General features: G+C 42.0%; 1 protein-coding gene across 2 annotated transcripts in view; it reads left to right on the forward strand.

Moving 5' to 3' along the window:
* The window catches only part of LOC140204952 (kinesin-like protein KIF18B), a 114,054-nt gene that overhangs the window by 75,543 nt on the left and 15,636 nt on the right, over positions 1-22,875 (forward strand). For both annotated transcript variants that reach the window (XM_072271957.1, XM_072271958.1), the window contains one exon: positions 17,204-17,795. In XM_072271957.1, coding sequence (XP_072128058.1) covers positions 17,204-17,795 — 592 coding nt within the window. The remainder of the gene's footprint in view (positions 1-17,203; positions 17,796-22,875) is intronic.

Here is a 22,875-nt window from a genome sequence, read left to right on the forward strand (position 1 = left end):
TTTCAGGCTTTTGTATCTTCTGCCAAATACGAGAAGGAAGAAAAGAGAATGTTCGGGATTGGTGGGGTCTTTGATTCTGGTGGCTGCTTTACTGATGCAATAAGAAGTGTAGGCAGAGTCCATGGAGGGGAGGCTGTTTAGGTGGTGTTCTGAGCTGTATCCACAGCTCTCTAATGTATTGCAGTCACGTGCTATACCAAGCCATTATGCATCCAAATAGAAGGCGTTCTGTGGTGCACTGATAAAAATTGGCAAGGATCAACAGGACATGCCAAATTCTTTAGCCTCCTGAGGAAGTAGTTATTGGTAAGCTTTCTTGGCCATGACATCTACATAATTGTACAAGAACGGGCTATTGATAATGTTCTCATCTAGAAGCTTGAAACTCTCAGCCCTGTCAACCACAACACTGTTCATGTAGACAGCAGCTTGTATAGACCTCCCCATTTCTGAAGTCAACGTCCAATTTCTTTGTTTTGTTAACATTGAGGGAAAGGTTGTTGTCATGACACCATGTCACTAGACTCTCTATCCCCTTCCTGTATTCCGAGTCAACATTATTTGAGATCCAGCCCACTATGGTGGTATCATCTGTAAATTTTTAGATGGAGTTAGAACAGAATCGGGCCATATAGTCATGAATATACAGTGAGTAAAGTGGGAGGGGGTGCTGAGGATGCAACCCTGTGGAGTACTGATGCTCAGAATAATTGTTGTGTAGACGCTGCTGCTAATCCTCACTGATGCTTAGCAAGTCAAAGTAGTTCAGTTGCAGAAGGAAGCATTAACTCCCAGGATCCAGAGTTTGGTGATGAGTTTGAGGAAGTGCTTTTACTATCCAGGTGTTCCAGAGATGAGTGTAGGGCCAGGGAAAAGGCATCTGCCACAGACCTGTTTTGGCAGTAGGCAAATTGCAGTGGTTGAGGTTATTTGGAAGGCTGGAGTTCGTGCAAGCCATGACCAGCCTCTCGAAGCACTTCTTGATGGTAGATGTCAGAGCCACTTGATGGTAGTCATTTAGGAAAGTTATCCTGTTTTTCTTGGATACCAAGATGATGGTGGTCTTCTGAAAAGAGGGAGACACTCCCGAATTGTTAAAACATCTCCTTTTAGACATCAAAAGCCAACAGTCTCTGCTGTGACTAAACCCCGTTTTACAGTATGCCTTTGTGTTTTCCTGCTTTGCTCCTCTACTATATCTATAATCTCCCTTCTGCAAATGTTATAACATAATAATTTATTATGCGTGATTAATAATGTCTTTTCAATTAAGGAAGTTGAGGGGAGAGCATTGAGATCATTCAGAATATAAATGGATACAGTGATCAATGTTTATGTAGAGGAAGCTTTAATTCAGGGTCCAATCTATGTCATTAGTTTTGTTTTCAACCCCCTTTATCACTCCTTCCTATCCAATAATGATCTTTTTTCAAAAAAGAATAATTATTTCCAACATCCCTTTGTAGACTTCTGATAAAATGTCTTTTAATAAAGTTGAAGTCCAGTAGTCTGTCAGCTCAGGAGGTATAGAATCATTGTGGGTAGAGTTGAGAAACTGCAAGGGTAAAAAGACCCCGATGGGAGTTATATACAGACATCTGAACAGCAGCAAAGATGTGGCCTACAAATAGAAAATACATGTGAAAAGGACAATGTTATGATAGTCATCGGGGATTTCAATATGCAGGTAGATTGGGAAAATCACGTTGGTGCTGGATCCCAAGAGAGGGATGTTCTAGAATGCCTACAAGATTGGTTTTTAGAGCAGCTCGTGGTTGAGCCAATGAGGGGAAAGACAATTCTGGATTGGGTGTTATGCAATGAACCGGAATTGATCAGAGAGCTTAAGGCAAAGGAACTTTTAGGGGCCAGTGATCATACTAGGATAGAATTCACACTGCAATTTGAGAAAGAGAAGCTAAAGTCAGGCTACGTCCACACGAGACCGGATAAATCCGTAACCGAAGGTTTTTCTGTCCGTTTTGACCCTCCGTCCACACTGAAACGGCGTTTTCCTCCCCCGAAAACGAAGGTTTTCTAAAACACTCTTCAGAGTGTTAAAATCTGAAAACACCGGTTGGCCTTTGTAGTGTGTACGGGGTAACCTGCTAATTTTAAAAACACTGTCGTGACGTGCCGGAACAAATGGTGGCAGCAGCGTGGCATTTCATCGTTTTCCTGAACGCAACCTCCAACATCTCAACAACAATATCTGGCAATAGATGTGTAACAGCCTAATGTAACATTGTATGGAAATACAAGATAACACTGATGCAGACATGTTTTATACATTTAACCAGGGACTTTATTTGTCATGGTCCCTTCTGGCAATCCCCCACCTTACTATTTACCTCAGGAATTGGGCCTCAATCCCCTCGTTTAATTTCCAATCATTCCCAGGTCCCACTAACTACACACGCCTGCTTTCCGTCAGAAAATGCAGGATAAAGACCCTGTGATCACAAGGAACTGCCAATTCGTCGGTGGACTCCAGTGTGAGTAACCTCATTTCATGGTTCTTAGAACAGTTAGTTCTAAGTCTAGCATTGCTCCTGGATTCTCTCTAAACCCAAGACTTTGGGTAAAGACTCCCCTGGAAACCGATTCCACGCTCGCTACAGTGATAACGCCTCCCGACTCTGCCCCCGCGCCCGTGTTCTGCACTTGGGTTCGTCCACCGCCATGCTCGTGTATCATTATTAATGTATTGCTTGTGCAAACATTCAATAGATGCAAGTGTCACTTTTGCCCAGCAACTGGTTTTATTACACATGTTAAATAGATTAGATTAGATTATGAGGACACGCAGTCCTCTTTTATTGTCATTTAGTAATGCATGCATTAAGAAATGATACAATATTCCTCTGGTGTGATATCACAGAAACACAGGACAGACCAAGGCTGAAAAACTAACAAAAACCACATAATTATAACATATAGTTACAACAGTGCAACAATGCCATAACTTGATGAAGAACAGGCCATGGCACAGTAAAAAGGTTCACAAGTCTTTCGAATGTCCCACATCTCACGCAGACAGAAGAAGGAAGAAAACTCTCCCTGCCATGCCCGACCACAGTCTGACTCTGAGTCATCCGAAAACTTCGAGCCTCCGATCAGCCCTCCGACACTGAGTACCGAGCACCATCTCTATCCGAACGCTTCGACCTCAGCCTCAGTTGCCAGCAGCAGGCAAAGCCGGGGATTTTGGGGCCTTCCCTCCAGAAGATTCTGGATGGCACAGTAACAGTGGCAGCGAACCGGCATTTCAGAAATTTCTCCAGATGTTCCTCTGTGCTTTCACGTCTGTCTCCATCAAATCACAATTGTCCACGGCTCCTATTTAACAGATACGATAGCATTTCACCAGAGAGCTGTGCGCACTGCGTCGCGCTGCCATCTTCTCCTCCCGTCTAATACAGTAAAGTAATACACAAAGACATGGCAAAAGTAAAGGCAAACAAATGAGGTAACAGCAAATTTCACTTTTGCCCAGTAACAAGCCTTATTGCATTTAGTCCCTTTCATCAGTGAAGAGACTATGGCTGTAGGAAATGTTTCTGGACAAACGCGCACCAAGTCTTTCGTTTGGCAATTTCCTTTTAAGTTTTTCAAGTCTGTAACTGGACAAACGCGCACCAAGTATACCGTTTCCTCTTCACTGGTTTTCTGTGTGTCCTGCGCGTGCCCAGTAGGAGGAGATTCACCCAAATATCCGTTCTAATGTGGATGGATGTATTTTGAAAAATGCCTGGTGGGGACGCCTATCGTTTTTATGTGAAACTGGAGTTTTCCAAATTATCCGGTCTAGTGTGGACATAGCCTCAGATGTATCAGTAGAGTAAAGGGAGATACAGGGGCATGAGAGAGGAGCTGGCCAGAATTGATTGGAAGGGAGCACTAACACACATGATGGCAGAGCAGCAATAGCTGAAGTTTCTGGAAAAAATTTGGAAAGCACAGGATAGATACATCCCAAAGAATAAGATGTACTTTAAAGGCAAGATAACGCAACCGTGGCTGACAAGAGAAGTCGTTGGCAACATAAAAGCTAAAGAGCAGGCATATAATACAGCAGAAATCAGTGGGAAGATAGAGAGGATTAGTAAACTTCCTTTAAAAAAAAAATTTGCTGTTATTGAGCCTCATTTTCCAGTCAACTATTTGGATCCAAAAACTACTTAGAAATAGGATTTAAATTACATTTTTCTGAACTCTGTTTTGTAAAGAGCATTCTTCCCACATCCAGGAGCTGAGTTGTGGAGTAATTACATTTTATAGTAGAAAGCAGAATCAATAATGTTCCTTTCCTGTGGTTGTAATTTACCAGTATGTTGCCAGGAATGGAGGGCTGTAGTTACATGAATGTGGATTCCCTGACAGGATAGGATTAGTCTGCACGTGAAGCCCTCCAGTGTCACAGAGCTTGTTGACGGGCATGGTAAATGCAACAACATTGCGCTTTGGCACTTTTGAGACATTGCTAAATACTGGAGCTATTTATTTAAGAGTAATTATATTTAAAACTACAGTAGATCGATTTATACAGTACTGTATTATTGATGGTGATAGGTAACATTAGTTCTGTTTTAAAACTAACATTTTGACAGATATCGGAAATGCATTACCTGAGTGCAGCTTTAGCTGTTTTACATCTTCTTTCAATGGTTAGCTGATCATTTTCCCTTCGGAATTCACAGCTGAATGTTTTGTTTATAAATTTGTCATGAATGGGCTGGACTCAGTAGATTGTGTTAGTGGTACAAAAATAAATGATTCTGGTAGTCAAGCAAGACTGTTATCTTTTTTACTCAGTATACATTCTACATCAAAACTGATCAATAAGCTTCAAGACCTTGGCTCTCAATATCTCCCTGTGTGATTGGATCCACAATTTCTTCACTTGCGGACCCCAGTCAGTTCGGATTGGCAACAACATCTCCTTCACATTGACCATCAGTACAGGTGCACCACAGGTCTGCTTAGCTCCCTGTTCTACTCACTTTATACTTATGACTGTGTTCCCAAGCACAGCTCTAATGCCATATTTAGGTTTGCTGACAACATCACTGTTGTAGGCTGAATCAAAGGTGGTAACAAAATAGCATATGGGTCGGTGATTGAAACTGTGGTTGAGTGGTGCCACAACAATATCCTCTTACTCAATTTCAGCAAAAACAAGAAGCTGATTATTGACTAAAGGAGGAGGAGCCATAAGACCATAAGATATAGGAGCAGAATTAGGCCATTTGGCCCATTGACTCTGCTCCTCCATTTCATATGGCTGATCATTGGAGCCTGTCGTCACTGGAGGATCAGAGGTGGAGAGGGCTCAGCAATTTAAAATTCCTCGGTGTTATCATTTCAGAGGACCTGTTCTTGGACCAGCACGCAAGTGTAATTACAAAGAAAGCACAGCTGTGCCTCTACTTCCTTAGGAGTTTGCGAAGGTGACATCTATAACTTTGACAAACTTCTATAGATGTGTGATGGAGAGTATGGAAACACCAATGCCCTTGAAAGGAAAATCCTACAAAAAGTAGCGGATATAGCCCAGTCCATTACAGGTAAAACTCTCCCCGCCATCAAGCTCATCAAAATGAAATATTGTCGCAGGAAAGTAGCATCCATCATCAGGGACCCCCACCGCCCAGGTCATGCTCTCTTCTTGCTGCTGCCATCAGGAAGAAGGTACAGGAACCTCAGGACTCGCACCACCAGATTCAGGAACAGTTATTGCCCTCAACCATCAGGCTTTTGAATCAGAGGGAATAACTTCACTTGCCCTATCACTGAACTGTTCCCACAACCTATGGACTCACTTTCAAGGACTCATCATTTATGTTCTTAATACTTATTGCTTGCTTATTTATTGATTTATTTTTATTTATTTTCTTTATTTCTTTTTGTATTTGCAGTTTTTTGTCTTTTCTACATTAGTTGTCCACCCTGTTGGGCACGGTCCTTCATTGACTCTCTTATGGTTATTGAATTTATTGAGTATGCTCACAAGAAAATGAATCTCAGGGTTGTATATGGTGACATATTCGTACATTGATGATAAACTTACTTTGAACATTTTTAACAGATTTTTATACTAACTGTTTCATTTGTATTGATTTTATCATATTAATTCTGGGGGTGGCACCATCTTTTCCCAAATAAATCTTTTTTAAGATATGGATCTTGACAGTTGCTGTAGTAGTTGACACAGTGATTGCCTGGTGCAACACTTTGAACCAAGTTCCCATATAGGAGCAGATTTAGCCCATTTGGCCCACCAAGTCTGCTCTGCCATTTCATCATGGCTGATCCAATGTTTCTTTCAGCTCCAATCCCTGTACCCCTTTGTGCCCTGACCAATCGAGAGTCTATCAATCTCTGCCTTAAATTTACATAAAGACCTGGCCTCCACAGCTACCTATAGCAAAGAATTCCACAGATTCACCACTCTCTGGTTAAAGAAATTCCTTCCCCTCTCCTTATTGTAAATGAAAGCCACTGTCATTATTAGTCCAGTTCCAAATATGTGCAGACTTAAGATGCAAAGTTAAAATTAATTTGTGGAATCAATCAGTAGGAAACATGTCGTTTTGCAGCACTTTCAAAACACATTTCAAAAATGGTAAACACTAGTGTCTTAAGAGTTGTTGGGGCTGGTCTACATTGTCAGCAAGTTGTTTCAGGTAAGGTATGACATTATCAGTTTAAAAGGGAAATTTCTTATCCTCTCTCTCTTAAAGTTTGCTTCATCCACCTTCATAGACCATTGTATGAATCATTGCAATGCGGTTTTCCCACATTAGCCAAATGGCATCCTCAAGAGACACTTTCTGATTGTTGGAGATCTTTAGCTCTGACATTTGCCCCATCTGATTATTGGGTAGACATAAAAGACCTTATGACACAATTTGGAAGAAAGCTAGTACTTGTTTTCTTGAACAAAAGTAATGCAGTCAGTACCAATAAGTCTGGTATTCAGGCCAGCATATCATTTGAGAAGCTGAGTGAAAATCAGTCACCATGGTTCCTGCTTTACTAAATACACTGAACTTCAGAAAGTGCTTGATTGCAAATATTTTGTGATGTTTGGTCATGAAAGTTGCCATATAAATGCAAATTTTCTTTTTCATTTGGGTCCTCGTTTGAACTTGTCCAAACTCAGTTTATTTTTTTTAGGAATTGTTTGAAAGGTGAGAGTCCAAATATCTGCATCACTGATTAAGAGGGAAAGCTGTGCTTATTGTTAGAGCAGGTAGAATCAAGGGAAATTGAGCAAATCTTAATAATTTCACGGTTCCTCATTTTGCTGTTTCTTTGAAAATTAGTGCTAAGAAAACTATTGTTTACTTTTTAACAAGTAAAGTTACAAGACCCATCACACAGTTATAATTCTCATCTAGGTCTGCTTTCTTGTATCACTGAAATGTGACAGTGTGCTTTATGTAGCAGCGTGGCCAAAGACTTGATAAAATGTGACAGTAGTGTTCTGATCTGGTGAAGCATTGCCCCTTCATGAAGCATATTAATACATGTAATCATGAATGGCTTTTTTTTTTGTTTAAGCCCTCACCAGGGTTCCCAACCTTTTTTTAATGCCATGGACCAATACCATTCAGCAAATGTAGCTTTTGTGACCTTGGGACAACCCATAGCAAAGTTGTCTGAAGTGTCATCATTATTGCAGCATTGATAAAGCGGTCATCACAAGAAATAGTGCAGATGTTCAAAATCTTGAATAATGCACATAGTCGGAACTCAGGAACTCGGTTAGTTAGGCAGCATCAATGGAGAGAGATAGGCAGTCGTCATTTCGGGTTGAGACCCTTCATCAGGACTGCAGTGGCAATTTGAGTGCAGCAGCTCCCACAGACTTCAATATAATAACATTCAGTACCTCTACTTAAGTGATGTTTATTGAAGAATAGGCATTATCCAGGGCACTTGGACAGAAATGCTCTAATCTTCCAAATATTCTCCTGAAGACAGGCTCACTTTGATATCAGATCTGAAAGACGGTGAACCTACATTGGAATCCCCTTCACCATTCCATAGGATTTTATGGCCAAAGGTCCCAAGTAAAGCTTGGACACACAACATTTAGTGTAAATTGGCATCAAGATTGGCACAACATTGTGGGCTGAATGGCCTGCCCAGTGCTGTATTGCTCTGTGTTCTAACCAAGTGACCCAGAAGTGAAAGTACTACCACAGAGTCGAGACTAAGCATTGTTAAGAACATCACAACATAATAAACTGGAAGGAGTAGTAAGACACTCAGCCATTCAATATGTCTGTGGCTACTTCACCTCATGCCTCATCATCTTTCCTGTGCTAATTACATGCTTCTTCAAAAATATATCTGCTATAAATTGAATTGACTTTATTTCTTACATCCTTCGCATATGAGGAGTAAAAATCTTTACATTATGTCTCCGCCTGAATGTGCAATGTGCAAATTATAGTAATTTGTAATAAATAGTATGTACAGAAAGATATACAACAGAACAGTCAATATAGCTTAGAAGTACAATTGTGTCAGCATGAATTAATCAGTCTGATGGCCTGGTGGAAGAAGCTGTCCCAGAGCCTGTTGGTCCTGGCTTTAATGTTGTGGTACCGTTTCCCAGATGGTAGCAGCTGGGGTGACTCGGGTCCCCAGTGATCCTTTGGGCCCTCCTTACGCATCTGTCGCTGTATACGTCCTGAATAGTGGGAAGTTCACATCCACAGATGCGCTGGGCTGTCCGCACCACTCTCTGCAGAGTCCTGTGATTGAGGGAAGTAAGTATAATTCCCATACCAGGCAGTGATACAGCCAGTCAGGATACTCTCAATTGAGTCCCTGTAGAAAGAGTTCCAAGTGATCTTGCCTCCAAAGTAGAGATTCCTGATTATGTAAAGGCATCAGAAATTATGGGTAGAAGGAGAACGAGGTTGTGAGGGATAAATCAGCCATGATCGAATGGTAGGTCAGAGTGCATGGGTCCATTGGCTGAGTAACCTCATTCTACTCCTATGTCTTGTGATGTTAAGTGATTGACCCTTTATCTTGCAAATATGTCCCTTTGTTTGATATTTGTGGAAACATCTTGACACCTTCCCCTTTTGTGCTTCGCTGGAATCTTGTATGTTTCAGTAAGAAAGCCTCTTACTCTCTCCGACTCCAAGAAATGTAGATCTAATTCATTTAGCTGTTAGCGACAGGACAATCTCATTATCCCAGGATCAGCCTAGTGAATCTCTTTTGTACAGAATCCTATGCTACGATATTCTTTCTTTAATAAGACCAATATTCTTCATGGTACTCTAGGTATGTCCTGAAATATCTTATCACTGCTTTTGTATCTGTATATGTGATTTCTCAGCATCAGTTGTAAAAGTTTAATATCCTGAAAGCAAATCAAGGGATACAGATGTTTACACCAGACATTCAATGTGGTAAGGCCACAGGGAAATGCTTTCATTTTTTAATTTGCCACAGACGTTAGTTGTTTCCAACAATATTCATTAGCAGTTAACCTTTCCTGCCCCTCAATATGTGTCTATCCTGTTAGCTATGCCACATTTAGTAACACTAATGTGTTCAGTAATTCTGACAGGAGCTCTCTAAATACCAGGCAAACTCCATATAATTAAGCAGTCCAGGGTAGGAGGAGTTGGAATGAACTGGTTAGACAACATTTGCAGACTTGCTAAACAGAAAGCCCTGGAGGAATGGGAAGCAAGTTACAACTTCCATTTTTAGTGAGGTCCTCATCAGTATGTATAACTTCAGTCAATTTTCATCTTGCTGTTATGCACAAAACCAGATTGAAAAATAGATTAGCCAATCATTTCAATTAATTTCATATTACTAGCGTACAGCGTGCAGCATCAATTTTAAAGACTAACTTTATTTGTCAAAGTACATCAAGGCATACAGCGAAATGCATTGTTTGCATCAAAACAAATCAGCAAGGATTATACTGGGCAGCCGGCAAGTGTTACATGCTTGCGGCACCAGCATACCATGTTCACAAGTCACTAACCCCAAGTCTTACCCCATTGGAACGTACAAACTCCTTAAAGACAACGGTAGGAATTGAACCCAAACTTTACAGCTGTACTGTAATAGCAATTCACTAACCACTGCACTACAGTGCCACCTCAGTGGTTTAAGCCCATGCAATGGTTAAACATCCACTCTACACAATGAGGGAAGACTTGCTCACCAGAGCTGTATTTCCTTTAAAAGGATTCTTTACAGGAAGGCCATTTGACAGAGTGTAATTGGCCTATGGTGTGTTTTTCATCAAAGCTATTGCTTCCAGTTGCATGGTAGACAGAATGATATTTTACCTATGGATAGTCTGAGGCTGTCAGCAATTTTCTTGTGGGAGGAGAAGTTCCTTTTTGCATTTCTGAGGGACTTGTTCCTTTATTTAAGTTTGAGACTGATAGACTTTGGGACACTAAGGGAGTTTGGCAAGAAAGTGAATGAGATGGATAATTATCTATTACCATATTGTGTGGTGAAGCAGTCTGGAATGATGCCAATCCTCTATTACTGTACTTGTATGGAGTCGTAGAGCACTACAGCACAGAAACAGGCCCTTTGGCCCACCTAGTCTGTGCTGAACAATTATAATGCCTGGTTCTATTGATCTGCACCCGGACCTCAGCCCTCAATATCCTTCCCATCCATTAACCTATCCTTCCCTTAAATGTTGAAAACTAGCCCGTGTCCACCTCTTATGCTGTCATCCATACTCTCACCACCCTTTGAGTGAAGAGGTTTCCTTTCATGTTCCCCTTAAACATCTCATCTTTCACCCTTAACCCATGACTTCTAGTTCTAATTTATCCCAACCTCAGTGGAAAAAGCTTGCTTGAATTTACTCTATCCATACCATTCATAATTCTGTATACCTCTATCAAATCTCCCCTCATTCTCCTACGTTTTATGGAATAATCTCCTAACCTATTCATCCTTTTCCCTATAATTTGGGCCCTCATGTCCTTGCAACATCCTTGTGAATTTTCTCTGTACTCTTTCATTCTTATTGCTATCATTCCTGTAGGTAGGTGACCAGAACTGCACAAAATACTCCAAAATTAGGCCTCACCAATGTCTTGTATATCTTACGTGATGGTTCAACATTCAGACCACTCTTTGTTCCTATACAGTGCAGCAGATTCCCTTTGCTTTCTCTCACCACTTTCCTTTCTCTTTTTCATTGACTACAGCTCTGCCTTTAATACCATCATTCCAAATAAACTGATTCCTAAGCTCCGGAACCTGGGCCGTAGCACTCAGATCTGCAGCTGGATCTTCAACTTTCTCACAGACAGGACCCAGGCTGTAAAAATAGGGGACAAGCTCTCCTCTACAATCACTCTGAGCATTGGTGCCCCACAAGGCTGTGTACTCAGCCCCCTGCTGTACTCGCTATACACCCATGATTGTGTAGCCAAGTTTCCATCAAACTCAATATATAAGTTTGCTGATGACACAACAATTGTAGGCCGTAATGATGAGTTTGAGTACAGAAAGGAAATTAAGAACCTGGTGGCATGGTGCGAAGACAATAACCTATCCCTCAACGTCAGCAAGACGAAGGAATTAGTTGTTGACTTCAGAAGGAATAGCGGACCGCACGACCCAATTTACATTGGTGGTGCGCAAGTGGAGCAGGTCAAAAGCTTTAAGTTCCTCAGGGTCAATATCACAAATGACCTGACTTGGTCCAACCAAGCAGAGTTCACTGCCAAGAAGGCCCACCAGTGCCTTTACTTCCTGAGAAGACTAAAGAAATTTGGCCTGTCCCCTAAAACCCTCACTAATTTTTATGGATGCACCGTAGAAAGCATTCTTCTAGGGTGCATCACAACCTGGTATGGAAGCTGCCCTGTCGAAGACCAAAAGAGACTGCAGAAGATCATGAACACGGTGCAGCACATCACACAAACCAATCTTCCATCCTTGGATTCACTTTACACCGCATGCTGTCAGAGCAGTGCTGGCAGGATAATCAAGGACACGACCCACACACCCAACACACTTTTCGTCCCTCTTCCCTCCAGGAGAAGGCTCAGGAGTTTGAAGACTCGTACGGCCAGATTTGGGATCAGCTTCTTTCCAACTGTGATAAGACTGCTGAACGGATCCTGACCCGGATCTGGGCCCGTACCCTCCAGACCAGCCTCTTGGTTTTTTTTGCACTACCTTACTTCCCATTTTTCTATTTTCTATTTATGATTTATAATTTAAATTTTTAATATTTACTAATTTTTACTATTTTTAATATTTAATATTGGTAATCCAGGGAGTGGGAAGCGCAGAATCAAATATCGCTGTGATGATTGTACGTTCTAGTATCAATTGTTTGGCGACAATAAAGTGTAAAGTTACCTCAGCAGGGTTCTGTTGGTGGCTGTAGTAGAACATACAGCCATCAGATAGAACCAAGACAATTACTGACCACATCATTGTCAAGCAGGCCCAATCCTGGCTTTCACAGTTCTTAACGTCCTTTAAAAGTGCATAGATTATTAGATAATTTCAATTAGACATGACTCTGATGCCAAAAAATTCTATTATCAGCAGTTAATTAAAAACTCTTAACACCTTGCTACAGGGGCCTTTGTGACCATTTCAGAAAAAGTTGAGCAGAAGACATTCATCCCACTAAATAGCAGCCTGGAAGCATTTTGCTGGACCTGATATTCCTAGTAAACAACCTTGTACAACCACAAGTATCCCAGACATTACAAATCACGGTATGAACTCACGTGGATTTGCTACCAACTTCTAGAACATCAAGTATAACCACAAAATCAACTACAGATTCATAAATAAACTACCAGCTAAATTGCTTTATTTTTAAACCTGTTCAAGGAGCCAGTTCCTTCAAATTTGCAGTTCTGTGGGTTTTGGAAGTTCTACAATCCCTTGCAGCCTTTGAGCAGGAGCAGCCCTGAGTTCCCCGAGCCTGTATACCCGCCAGTAAGATCGTGGCTGGTCTGATGTCCTTTCTCGGCTGTTCTTTCTTGCTGATTTCAGGATTACCCAAAGGCTGGAAACAAAGTAACCTATCTCATCCTTCCATAGAGAGTCCAAAGCCAATGCTCCTCAGGAAGAAATTCCTCCTATCTTCAGTCATCCAACCTCTTGCTCTGATGCTTTGTCCCCTTATTTAGGCTCTTCCAGAACAGGCAATTTTACTGCACCTACCTCAAGTCGGGCCTCAGGATCACCTAATGTTTTAAAAGATTACTTCTCTGAGTGACAGAGAATATTGGCTTAATCTGTTAAATCTGTACAGTTAGACAACGACAAAGGGAATCTTTTTGAACTTAGAAGGATGATTTGCACAGACTACTACTCTCCTGATGGGCCTCTATTAGAAAGTCAACTTCATCGTTTTCTTTAGGATTGGGCAATTTTTGATAGATTAGGAAATGAGGAAATGGAAATAACAGCAAATTGAATGCTCTGCTCAGCCATAAGCAAAAATACTCATTGGTAGTACAAAATGCTGAGCTAAAAAATAGGAAATAGTCAACAGGTCAGGCTGCATCTTGATCTTATAGGGGTGTATAGAATCGTATTTGAGAACCTCCTTTGAACCCTGTCCAATGGCAGCACATATTTTCTGAGATAAGGGACCCAACTCTGTTTGCAACCTTCCAAGTGAGGCCTCACCAGTGCCTTATAAAGCCTAACATTGCATCCTTGCTTTTATATTCTAGTCCTCTCAAAATGAATGCTAACATCACATTTGCCTTCCTCACCACTGACCCATCCTGCAAATTAACCTTCAAGGAATCCTGCACAAGGACTCCCTTGCCCCTCGGGTTTTTGAATTTTCTCCTCATTTAGAAAATAGTCTACGCTTTTATTTTTTCCACCAAAGTGTATGACCATGCACTTCCTGACACTGTGTTCCATCTGCCACTTCTTTGCCCATTCTCCTAACCTAAGTTCTTCTATAGCCTCTCTACTGCGTCAACACTACCTGCCCCTCCAGTTATCTTCATCTCGACTCCAGACATAGCCAACAATTCTGTCATCCAAATTATTGAAATATAATGTAAAATAATGTGATCCCAACACAGACACATATGGAATGCTACTAGTCACCAACAGCCAACCAGGAAAAGCTCTCTTTAATCCCACTATTTGCCTCCTGCCAGTCAGCCAATGCTCTATCCATGCTAGTATCTTTCCTGTAATACCACGTCCTTTGTCTATACTGCTTGCTATTTCTTCGAAGAATTCCAACAGATTTATCAGGCAAGATTTTCCCTTGAGGAAACCATGCTGATTTTAACCTATTTTATCATGTGCCTTCAAGTAAACCAAAACAACATCCTTAACAATCGACTCCAACATCTTCCCAACCGCTAAGGTCAGGCTAACAGGCGTATAATTTTGTTTCCCTGCTTGAAGAGTGGAGTGATATTTGCAATTTTCCAGTCCTCTGGAACCATCCCAGAATCTATGGATTCTTGAAAAATCATTACTAGTGTCTCCACAATCTCTTCAGCCACCTCTTTCAGAACCCTAGAATGTAGACCATCTGGTCCAAGTGATTTATCTACCTTCAGACCTTTCAGTTTCCCAAGCACCTTCTCCCTAGTAATGGCAACTTCACTCACTTTTGCCCCCTGACACTCTCAAACCTCCGGCATACTACCAGTGTCTTCCACAGTGCAAAGTACTTATTCAGTTCGTCCGCCATTTCCTTGGACCCCATTACTACCTCTACAACATAATTTTCCAGTGGTCAGATAGCTACTCTCACCTGTCTTTTACACTTCATATATCTGAAGAAACTTTTGGTATCATATATAACGTTATTGGCTGGCTTCCTTCGTAACTTTTTTAGTTGCTTTCTTTTGATTTTTAGAAGCTTCCTAATCCTTTAACTTCCTACTAATTTTTGCTGTTATTATATGCCCCCTGTATAGCTTTTATATTGGTTAGCCACGTTTGTGCCATCCTGCCTTTAGAATACTACCTCTTCCTTGGAATGTATATATCCCGCGCCTTCTGAATTGTTCCCAGAAACTCCAGCCATTGTTGCTGTACTGTCATCCCTGCTAGTATTTTAATATTGGCCAGCTCCTCTCTCATCCCTTTGTAATTCCCTTTACTCCACTGCAATACTGATACATCTGACTTTAGCTTCTCCTTCTCAAATTGCAGGGTGAATCCTATCTAATTATGATCACTGACCCCTAATGGTTCCTGTATCTTAAGCTCTCTAATCAATTTGGTTCATCGCACAACATCCAATCCACAACAGCTGATCCCCTAGTGGGCTCAACTACAATCTGCACTATAAAACCTTCTTGTAGGCATTCTACAAATTCCCCCTCTTGGGATCCTGCACCAATATGATTTTCCTGATCTACCTGCATATTGAAATCCCTCATGACTACTGTAACATTGCCTTTCTGACGTGCATTTTATATCTCCCATTGTAACTTGAAGACTATATCTTTGCTACTGTTCAGAGGCCTGTACATAACTCCCATCAAGGTCTTTTTAGCCTTGTAGTTTCTTAGCTCTACCCACAATGATTCTACACCTTCTGATCCTATGTCACCCCTTTCTAATGATCTGATTTCACGTTTTTACCAACAGAACCACCCGTTCCCTCTGCCTACATGCCTGTCCTTTCAATACCACTCGTTCCCTCTGCCTACATGCCTGTCCTTTCAATACAATGTGTATCCTTGAATGTTAAGCTCCCAGCTATAATCTTTCAGATAAGAATCAGTGATGCCCACAACATCTCATATACCAATCTGTAACTGTGCTACAAATTCATTTACATTATTCTGTATGGTGTTGGTGTGTGGCCAAGTGGTTAAGGCGTTCGTCTAGTGATCTGAAGGTTGCTAGTTCGAGCCTTGGCTGGGGCAGCGTGTTGTGTCCTTGAGCAAGGCACTTAACCACACATCGCTCGGTGACGACACTGGTGCCAAGCTGTATCGGTCCTAATGCCTTTCCCTTGGACAACATCGGTGACGTGGAGAGGGGAGACTTGCAGCATGGGCAACTGCCGGTCTTCCATACAACTTTGCCCAGGCCTGCGCGCCTTGGAAACCTTCCAAGGGTCAAATCCATGGTTTCATGAGACTAACGGATGCCTATTAATTATTCTGTATATTGCCTGCATTCAAATATAATAGCTTCAGTCCTGTATTCAACACCCCTTTTGATTTTGTCCCCCTTTTACATTGCAACTCATCCTGTTGACCGCAATTTTGTTCTATCATCAGCTCAGCCTCTTGTTAGTGTCACTGTACACCCTGCCTCTGTTTGTAAACCAACTACCCCATCCTCAACCCTAACACTACAGTTCCTATAGCCCTACCAAATTAGTTCAAACCCTCCCAAACAGCTCTAGCAAACCTGCCTCCAAGGATATTGGTTCCCATTGGGTTCAGGTGTAACTGGACGCTTTTGTACAGGTTGTACCTTCCCCAGAAGAGATCCCAATGATCCAGAACTCTGAACCCCTGCACAAGTTCCTCAACCACACATACATCTGCCAAATCATTCTATTCTTACCCTCACCGGGATGTGGCACAGTTAGCAAACCAGAGATTACACCCTGGAGGTCCTGCTATTCAGCTTTCTACCTAGTTCCCTAAAATCTCTCTTCCCCACAGACTTTTTCCAGTCACTCCATGTCACCATAATCCTGAGGGGCAGCTTTTTCTCCCAGAAAGTGGTCTGTATATGGAATGACCTGCCAGAGGAAGTGGGTGAGGCGGGTACATTAAACAACATTGAAACATGGGCAAATGAGAATAGATTAAGTGGGCATCTTGGTCGGCATAGACTTGTTGGGCTGAAGGGTCTGTTTCTGTGCCGTATGTCTCTGTTCTGTGGAACGAGAAATTAAATTAGTGGTTTAGGTAAATGAAATATCAGGTGAAAGGTCAGCAACTTGAAATGTAAGATCAGTTTCGCTCTTCGGTTTGGTTAAGTAGTGAGAAGAGGAATGTTTTAATCATATTCCTCTCTTTAACTATGTTTAGATTATCAGACTACTGACCAATATGTAAAAAAATTGTCTGTGCCTGATCTGAGCAATCCCACATTTTAAGCCCAGGGAAACTTTGGGAATGATAGTACTTTGCAAAGTTATAACTTGTTCACATTTTTTAACACATAGCCTTACTTTGGTTCTTTTGTCTTCTAGTGCCATGCATAAAAAAAGCTTCAGCTTCCGAATCAGCTACACAAGTTCCATCAGAGGCTGGCGCAAAAAAGCGACTTCCCACCAAACGGTGCCTGGCAGAGCTCGGACCACCACCCAGCCTTCTGCAGAAGGAGGAGTCAATGCAATTGAAGCGAAGAAGGATAGAAATTGAAGTGTGCCAAGACCTTCCTTCGGTATCCGAATTACGAAAGAAGCACAATTCATCTCGAATCGACCAAGTCAACATTGTGCCAAAGACCCACACAAAGGAGACTCAGCCACTTTCAAATCGGAGTAATATTCTTGGCAATGAAGGATCAAAATTTGGAACCTCAGCTGAAAATACGAAAAGAATCTTCACACCGACCATCTCCAGGAGGCCGAAAACTCCAGCCAGCACCACCCCCAGCAGCTGTAACCTCTCCACCATGTCAAGTAATCACGATTTGAATGAAACCTTTGAAACTGCAAAAGTGGGTGAGCAGTCCAGCCTAGATACCACAATAATTCTTGGTCGTTCATCTGCTCAAAAACCCAAATTTACCATGCACCATGACATAATGACACAGACCAACAACACATTCTTGCAGAGGTACGACTCTTTATTCTTATTTTTTTTTCCTCTTTCTGTTATGTAATGGAATTTCTTTTAGATATCACTAAAATGGAGGTTTTATGGCAGTGACCTGATACCAACTTCGATTTGCCACTGTGCTTCAGTTCCCTATTTCCTTCCATTATCACTAATTTTTAACCTAAATATAATATTGCAATGCTTTACATGGAACATAGAACAGTACAGCACACTAGTATCTTTGACCCACGATGTTGTGCTGACCTTTTAACCTACACCAAGGCTGGTGCCACAGCAGCGTTGCGGTCAGCACAATGCAGTTATAACTCAGAGGCATTCCAGAGTTTGGTGTTCAATTCCGATATCATTCTGTAAGGAGTCTCTGGAGTGCATGGGTATTCAAGTTCCTCCCACAGTCCAAAGGTGTACCAGGTCGGTTAACTGGTCATTGTAAATTGTCCTTTGATTAGTTTGGATTTAATCAGGTTTGTTGAGGGTTGCTGGGCTGGAAGGACCCACTTTGCGTTGTATCACTAAATAAATAACTAAATCAATCAGGCAATCTACCCCTTGATTTTTCTATCATCCATATGCTTATCTAAGAGTTTCTTAAATATCTCTAATGAATCTGCCTCTACCACCTAATCTATATCCTTACACATTGGAGGTTTCCAGATTCCACTGGAATGTAAAATTTCAGGGGCTTGATCTCGCTGAAATCCCAGTGTTAATGCTGAGCTGATCTGTGTCTGCATCTTGCACTCTCCATTTAATCGGGAACAGACTGGCTGACAGGGCAAAAAGGAAGGATAGGACTGTTTGGCTGCAATTTTTATTGTATTTTCATTAATGTAATTTTGTAATTAATTTTAATTAGGCTTTCATTCTAAGTTGGAGTGAAAGGCATGCTTCTGTGCTATGTTACTTTAAATTAAAAGCTATTAAAGACATGAAAATCAGAGATGTTCAGCAACGCTTCAAAACTCCAAGATATTTGGCAGATGGGAAAGCTTGAGCAGTCTGTACTGGCTGACAAAGACTTGAAGAGGAACCTTAAGACATAGGAGGAGACTTCACCCATTCGGTCCATCGTGTCTGCCCTGCCATTTCATCATGGTTGATTTATTAACCCTCTCAACCCCATTCTCCCACCTTCTCCCTGTAACCTTTCACGCCCTTACTAATCAAGAACTCTCCTTTAAATATACTCAGACTTTGCCTTCACAGCTGCCTGTGGCAATGAATTCCCATGTTCACTGCCCTTTGACTAAATAAATTTTTCCTTATCTCTGTTCTAAAGGGACCTTGTTCTATTCTAAGGCTGTTCCCTCTGGTCCTTGATTCTGCCAGTACTGGAAACATCCTCACCATGCCACTCTATCTAGGCCTTTTATTATTCAATAGGTTTCAAGGAGATCCCCTCTTAGTCTTCTAAACTCCAATGAGTATAGGCCAGGAATCATCACACACTCCTCATGACAAGGTTCCACACAGCAGGCTTATTCAGAAAGTCAGAAGGCATGGGATCTAGGGAAGTTTGGCCAGGTGGATTCAGAATTGGCTTGCCTGCAGAAGGCAGAGTGTGGTGGTGGAGGGAGTACATTCAGATTGGAGGATTGTGACTAGTGGTGTCCCACAAGGATCTGTTCTGGGACCTCTACCTTTCGTGATTTTTATGAACGACCTGAATGTGGGGGTAGAAGGGTGGGTTGGCAAGTTTGCAGACGACACAAAGGTTGGTGGTGTTGTAGATAGTGTAGAGGATTGTCGAAGATTGCAGAGAGACATTGATAGGATGCAGAAGTGGGCTGAGAAGTGGCAGATGGAGTTCAACCCAGAGAAGTCCGAGGTGGTACACTTTGGAAGGACAAACTCCAAGGCAGAGTACAAAGTAAATGGCAGGATACTTGGAAGTTTGGAGGAGCAGAGGGATCTGGGGGTACATGTCCACAGATTGCTGAAAGTTGCCTCACAGGTAGCTAGGGTAGTTAAGAAAGCTTATGGGATGTTAGCTTTCATAAGTCGAGAGATAGAGTTTAAGAGTCGCGATGTAATGATGCAGCTCTATAAAACTCTGGTTAGGCCACGCTTGGAGTACTGTGTCCAGTTCTGGTTGCCTCACTATAGGAAGGATGTGGAAGCATTGGAAAGGGTACAGAGGAGATTTACCAGGATGCTGCCTAATTTAGAGAGTATGGATTCTGATCAGAGATTAAGGGAGCTAGGGCTTTACTCTTTGGAGAGAAAGAGGATGAGAGGAGACATGATAGAGGTGTACAAGATATTTAGATAGAGTAGATAGCCAGCGCCTTTTCCCCAGGGCACCATACAAGAGGATATGGCTTTAAGGTAAGGGGTGGGAAGTTCATTGGGGATATTAGAGGAAGGTTTTTCACTCAGAGAAGTGGTTGGTGCGTGGAATGTACTGCCTGGGTCAGTGGTGGAGGCAGATGCACTAGTGAAATTTAAGAGACTACTAGATAGGTATATGGAGGAATTTAAGGTGGGGGGTTATATGGGAGGCAGGGTTTGAGGGTCAGCACAACATTGTGGGCCGAAGGGCCTGTAATGTGCTGTACTGTTCTATGTTCTATAACCTTTTGTTCCCAGGATCATTCTTGTGAACCTCCTCTCGATCCTCTCCAATGCCAACACATCCTTTCTTATGTATGGAGCCTAAAGCTGCTCACAGCTTTTGTAAGAGATTTGTTCTGCTTGATTCACATTATTCCATTACATTGTTTACCCATGGCGTCATTATGTGAGGTTAGGACTGTGTGGGTTTTACAAGAGCAAGCCTGGTTGTTTCGGAGAGTAGTGATTATGGGCACTATGGATGGCTGGCAGAGCCAGCAGTGAAAATTAGGCTACTAAGTTAAGGGGCTACGGTGATTAATTGAGTGAGTGATTGGGCAATTCTTTTGGCAGAAGCATTCCAGCATAGGCAAATGTGAATTCATTCATTTTGGTCAGAATTGTGAAAAGCTTGCAGCAGTAATAATCCAAGGAGTCTGTGGAAGTCAATGCACAGTGATCAATAAAATTTCATAGTTGGTATAGAAAATAGTAATAAAATGGAATGCTGTCCTAACAAATTACAAGGAGCCAGCTGTGAAAAACCCTTGTGAAAATATCTAGGTAGGAGTGGATGGTTTTAGAAGGTATGCCACATACACTTATCAGGATGGCGGCCGTACTCCATACTAGAATAGGGCAGCACAGTAACACAGTGATTAGTCTAATGTTACTATAGCACCAACTGTAAGATTGGGGTTCGATTCCAGCCGTTGTCTGTAATGAGTTTGTACATTCTTCCACGTGGATTTCCTCTGAGTGCTCTGGTTTCCTCCTACACTCAAAATATGTCCAGTTATGGTTATTGAGTTGCAGGCATGTTATGTAGGTGCCAGAAGCATGGCAATTCTTGCAGGCTGCCCAGCACAATCCTCACTGATTTGATTCAGTACAAATAATGCATTTCACTGTATGTTTCGACGTACATGTGACAAATAAAGCTAATCTTTAACATGAGAGTGCAGAAACTGAGGTAATGCCTGGAATTTAACAGGCCCAACAACAATTAAACCACCTACAGAGAGGAGATGGAAGAGCTCAAGGCCTGGTGTCAAGCAAATAACTTCTCCTTCAATGTCAACAAGCTAAAGGAGGTTGTTTTCAACATTAGGAGAACTAACCACTCACATCCCTCTTTACATCGGTGGTACAGTAGTGAAAACTGTGAGCAGTTTCGAACTCCTGGGAGAATACATCACACACAACCTCTAATGGTCCCGAAATACACCATACATAATCAGGAAAGCTCATCAACACATCTCTTTTCTGAGGAGGCTAAAAGAGAGCTGGACTATGCACATCTGTGCTCACGACCTTCTACAGCTGCTCAGTAGAGAGCATCCTAACATGCTGCATCACTGCATGGTATTGAAACTGCTCTGGGGAAGACGGGAAGGCTCTGCAACGGGTAGCCAAAACTGCCCAAAACAACAGGGGCACTAGCCTACCCATCATTAAGGACATATTTCCAGAAAGGTGCCAGAACAGGGTCAGTGAGATCATGAAAGATCTCACCTACCCTGTTCATGGACTGTTTGTCCTACTCCCATCAAGGAGGAGGCTATGTAGCATCCATGTCAGGATCACTAGACTCAAAAACAGTTATTTTCCCAAAAGAATAAGACTGATCAACAACTCCACCCGATAACGCACCACTCCACGTCCCCCACCACCACTTCTTTATCATTTCCTGTCAGAATTACCTCATCTACAGATACTCTTGCTTCTAGCTTTCCTTTGTGGGCATCCATGTATATAAACTATCTTATATGTTTTTTGTTATTGTGTTCTTTATCTTATTGGGGTTATTTTTGTGCTGCATTAGATCCATGGTGACAATTATTTCGTTCTCCTTGACACTAGTGTACTGGAAGTGGTCGTAAACAATCTTGAATGAGGCAATCTTATTGAAGTTAAAATGTATGGAATTGCTAATTTCTCTATATTCATCTGGTGATGGAATGTTAGAGAGCATGCTTTAAATTATTAGTTGCAGACCTTTCAGGAATGAGGCACAGAGTGGTTGAACATAGAAATATACATCTGCAAATATCAATGGTTGCCAGATCCGTTGTTAAATTAAACCAGAAACTGATTGATGCTATTAACCAGGGAAAGGGTGGGTCTGTGGAGCAAGGCTGCAGATCAGCCTCAGTCATATCAATACACAACAGGCTCAGGAGGCTCAATATAATAAACATAAGAAGTTCTCCAGATGCTCAAAATCCAGAGCAACACACACTCAAAATGCTGGAGGAGCTCAGCGGGTCGGGCAGCCTTTATGGAAGGGAATAAACAGTTAACGCTTTGGGCCGAGCCCCTTCATCAGGACTGGAAAGGAAGGGGGCAGAAGCCAGGATAAGAATATGGGGAGAGGGGAAGGAGTGCCAGGTGGGAGGTGAGACCAGTGAAGGGGGTGGGGGTAGATTGGTGGGGAAGAAGGGATAGTGGAAGTGGTTAAAGGCTGAAGAAGATAGGGGGGAATAGTAGAAAAGAGGTAGGAGGCTGCAACCTGCAGGCTAAT

Source organism: Mobula birostris, chromosome 11 (assembly GCF_030028105.1).
Source record: "Mobula birostris isolate sMobBir1 chromosome 11, sMobBir1.hap1, whole genome shotgun sequence".
In the NCBI taxonomy this organism is placed as follows: Eukaryota; Metazoa; Chordata; class Chondrichthyes; order Myliobatiformes; family Myliobatidae; genus Mobula; species Mobula birostris.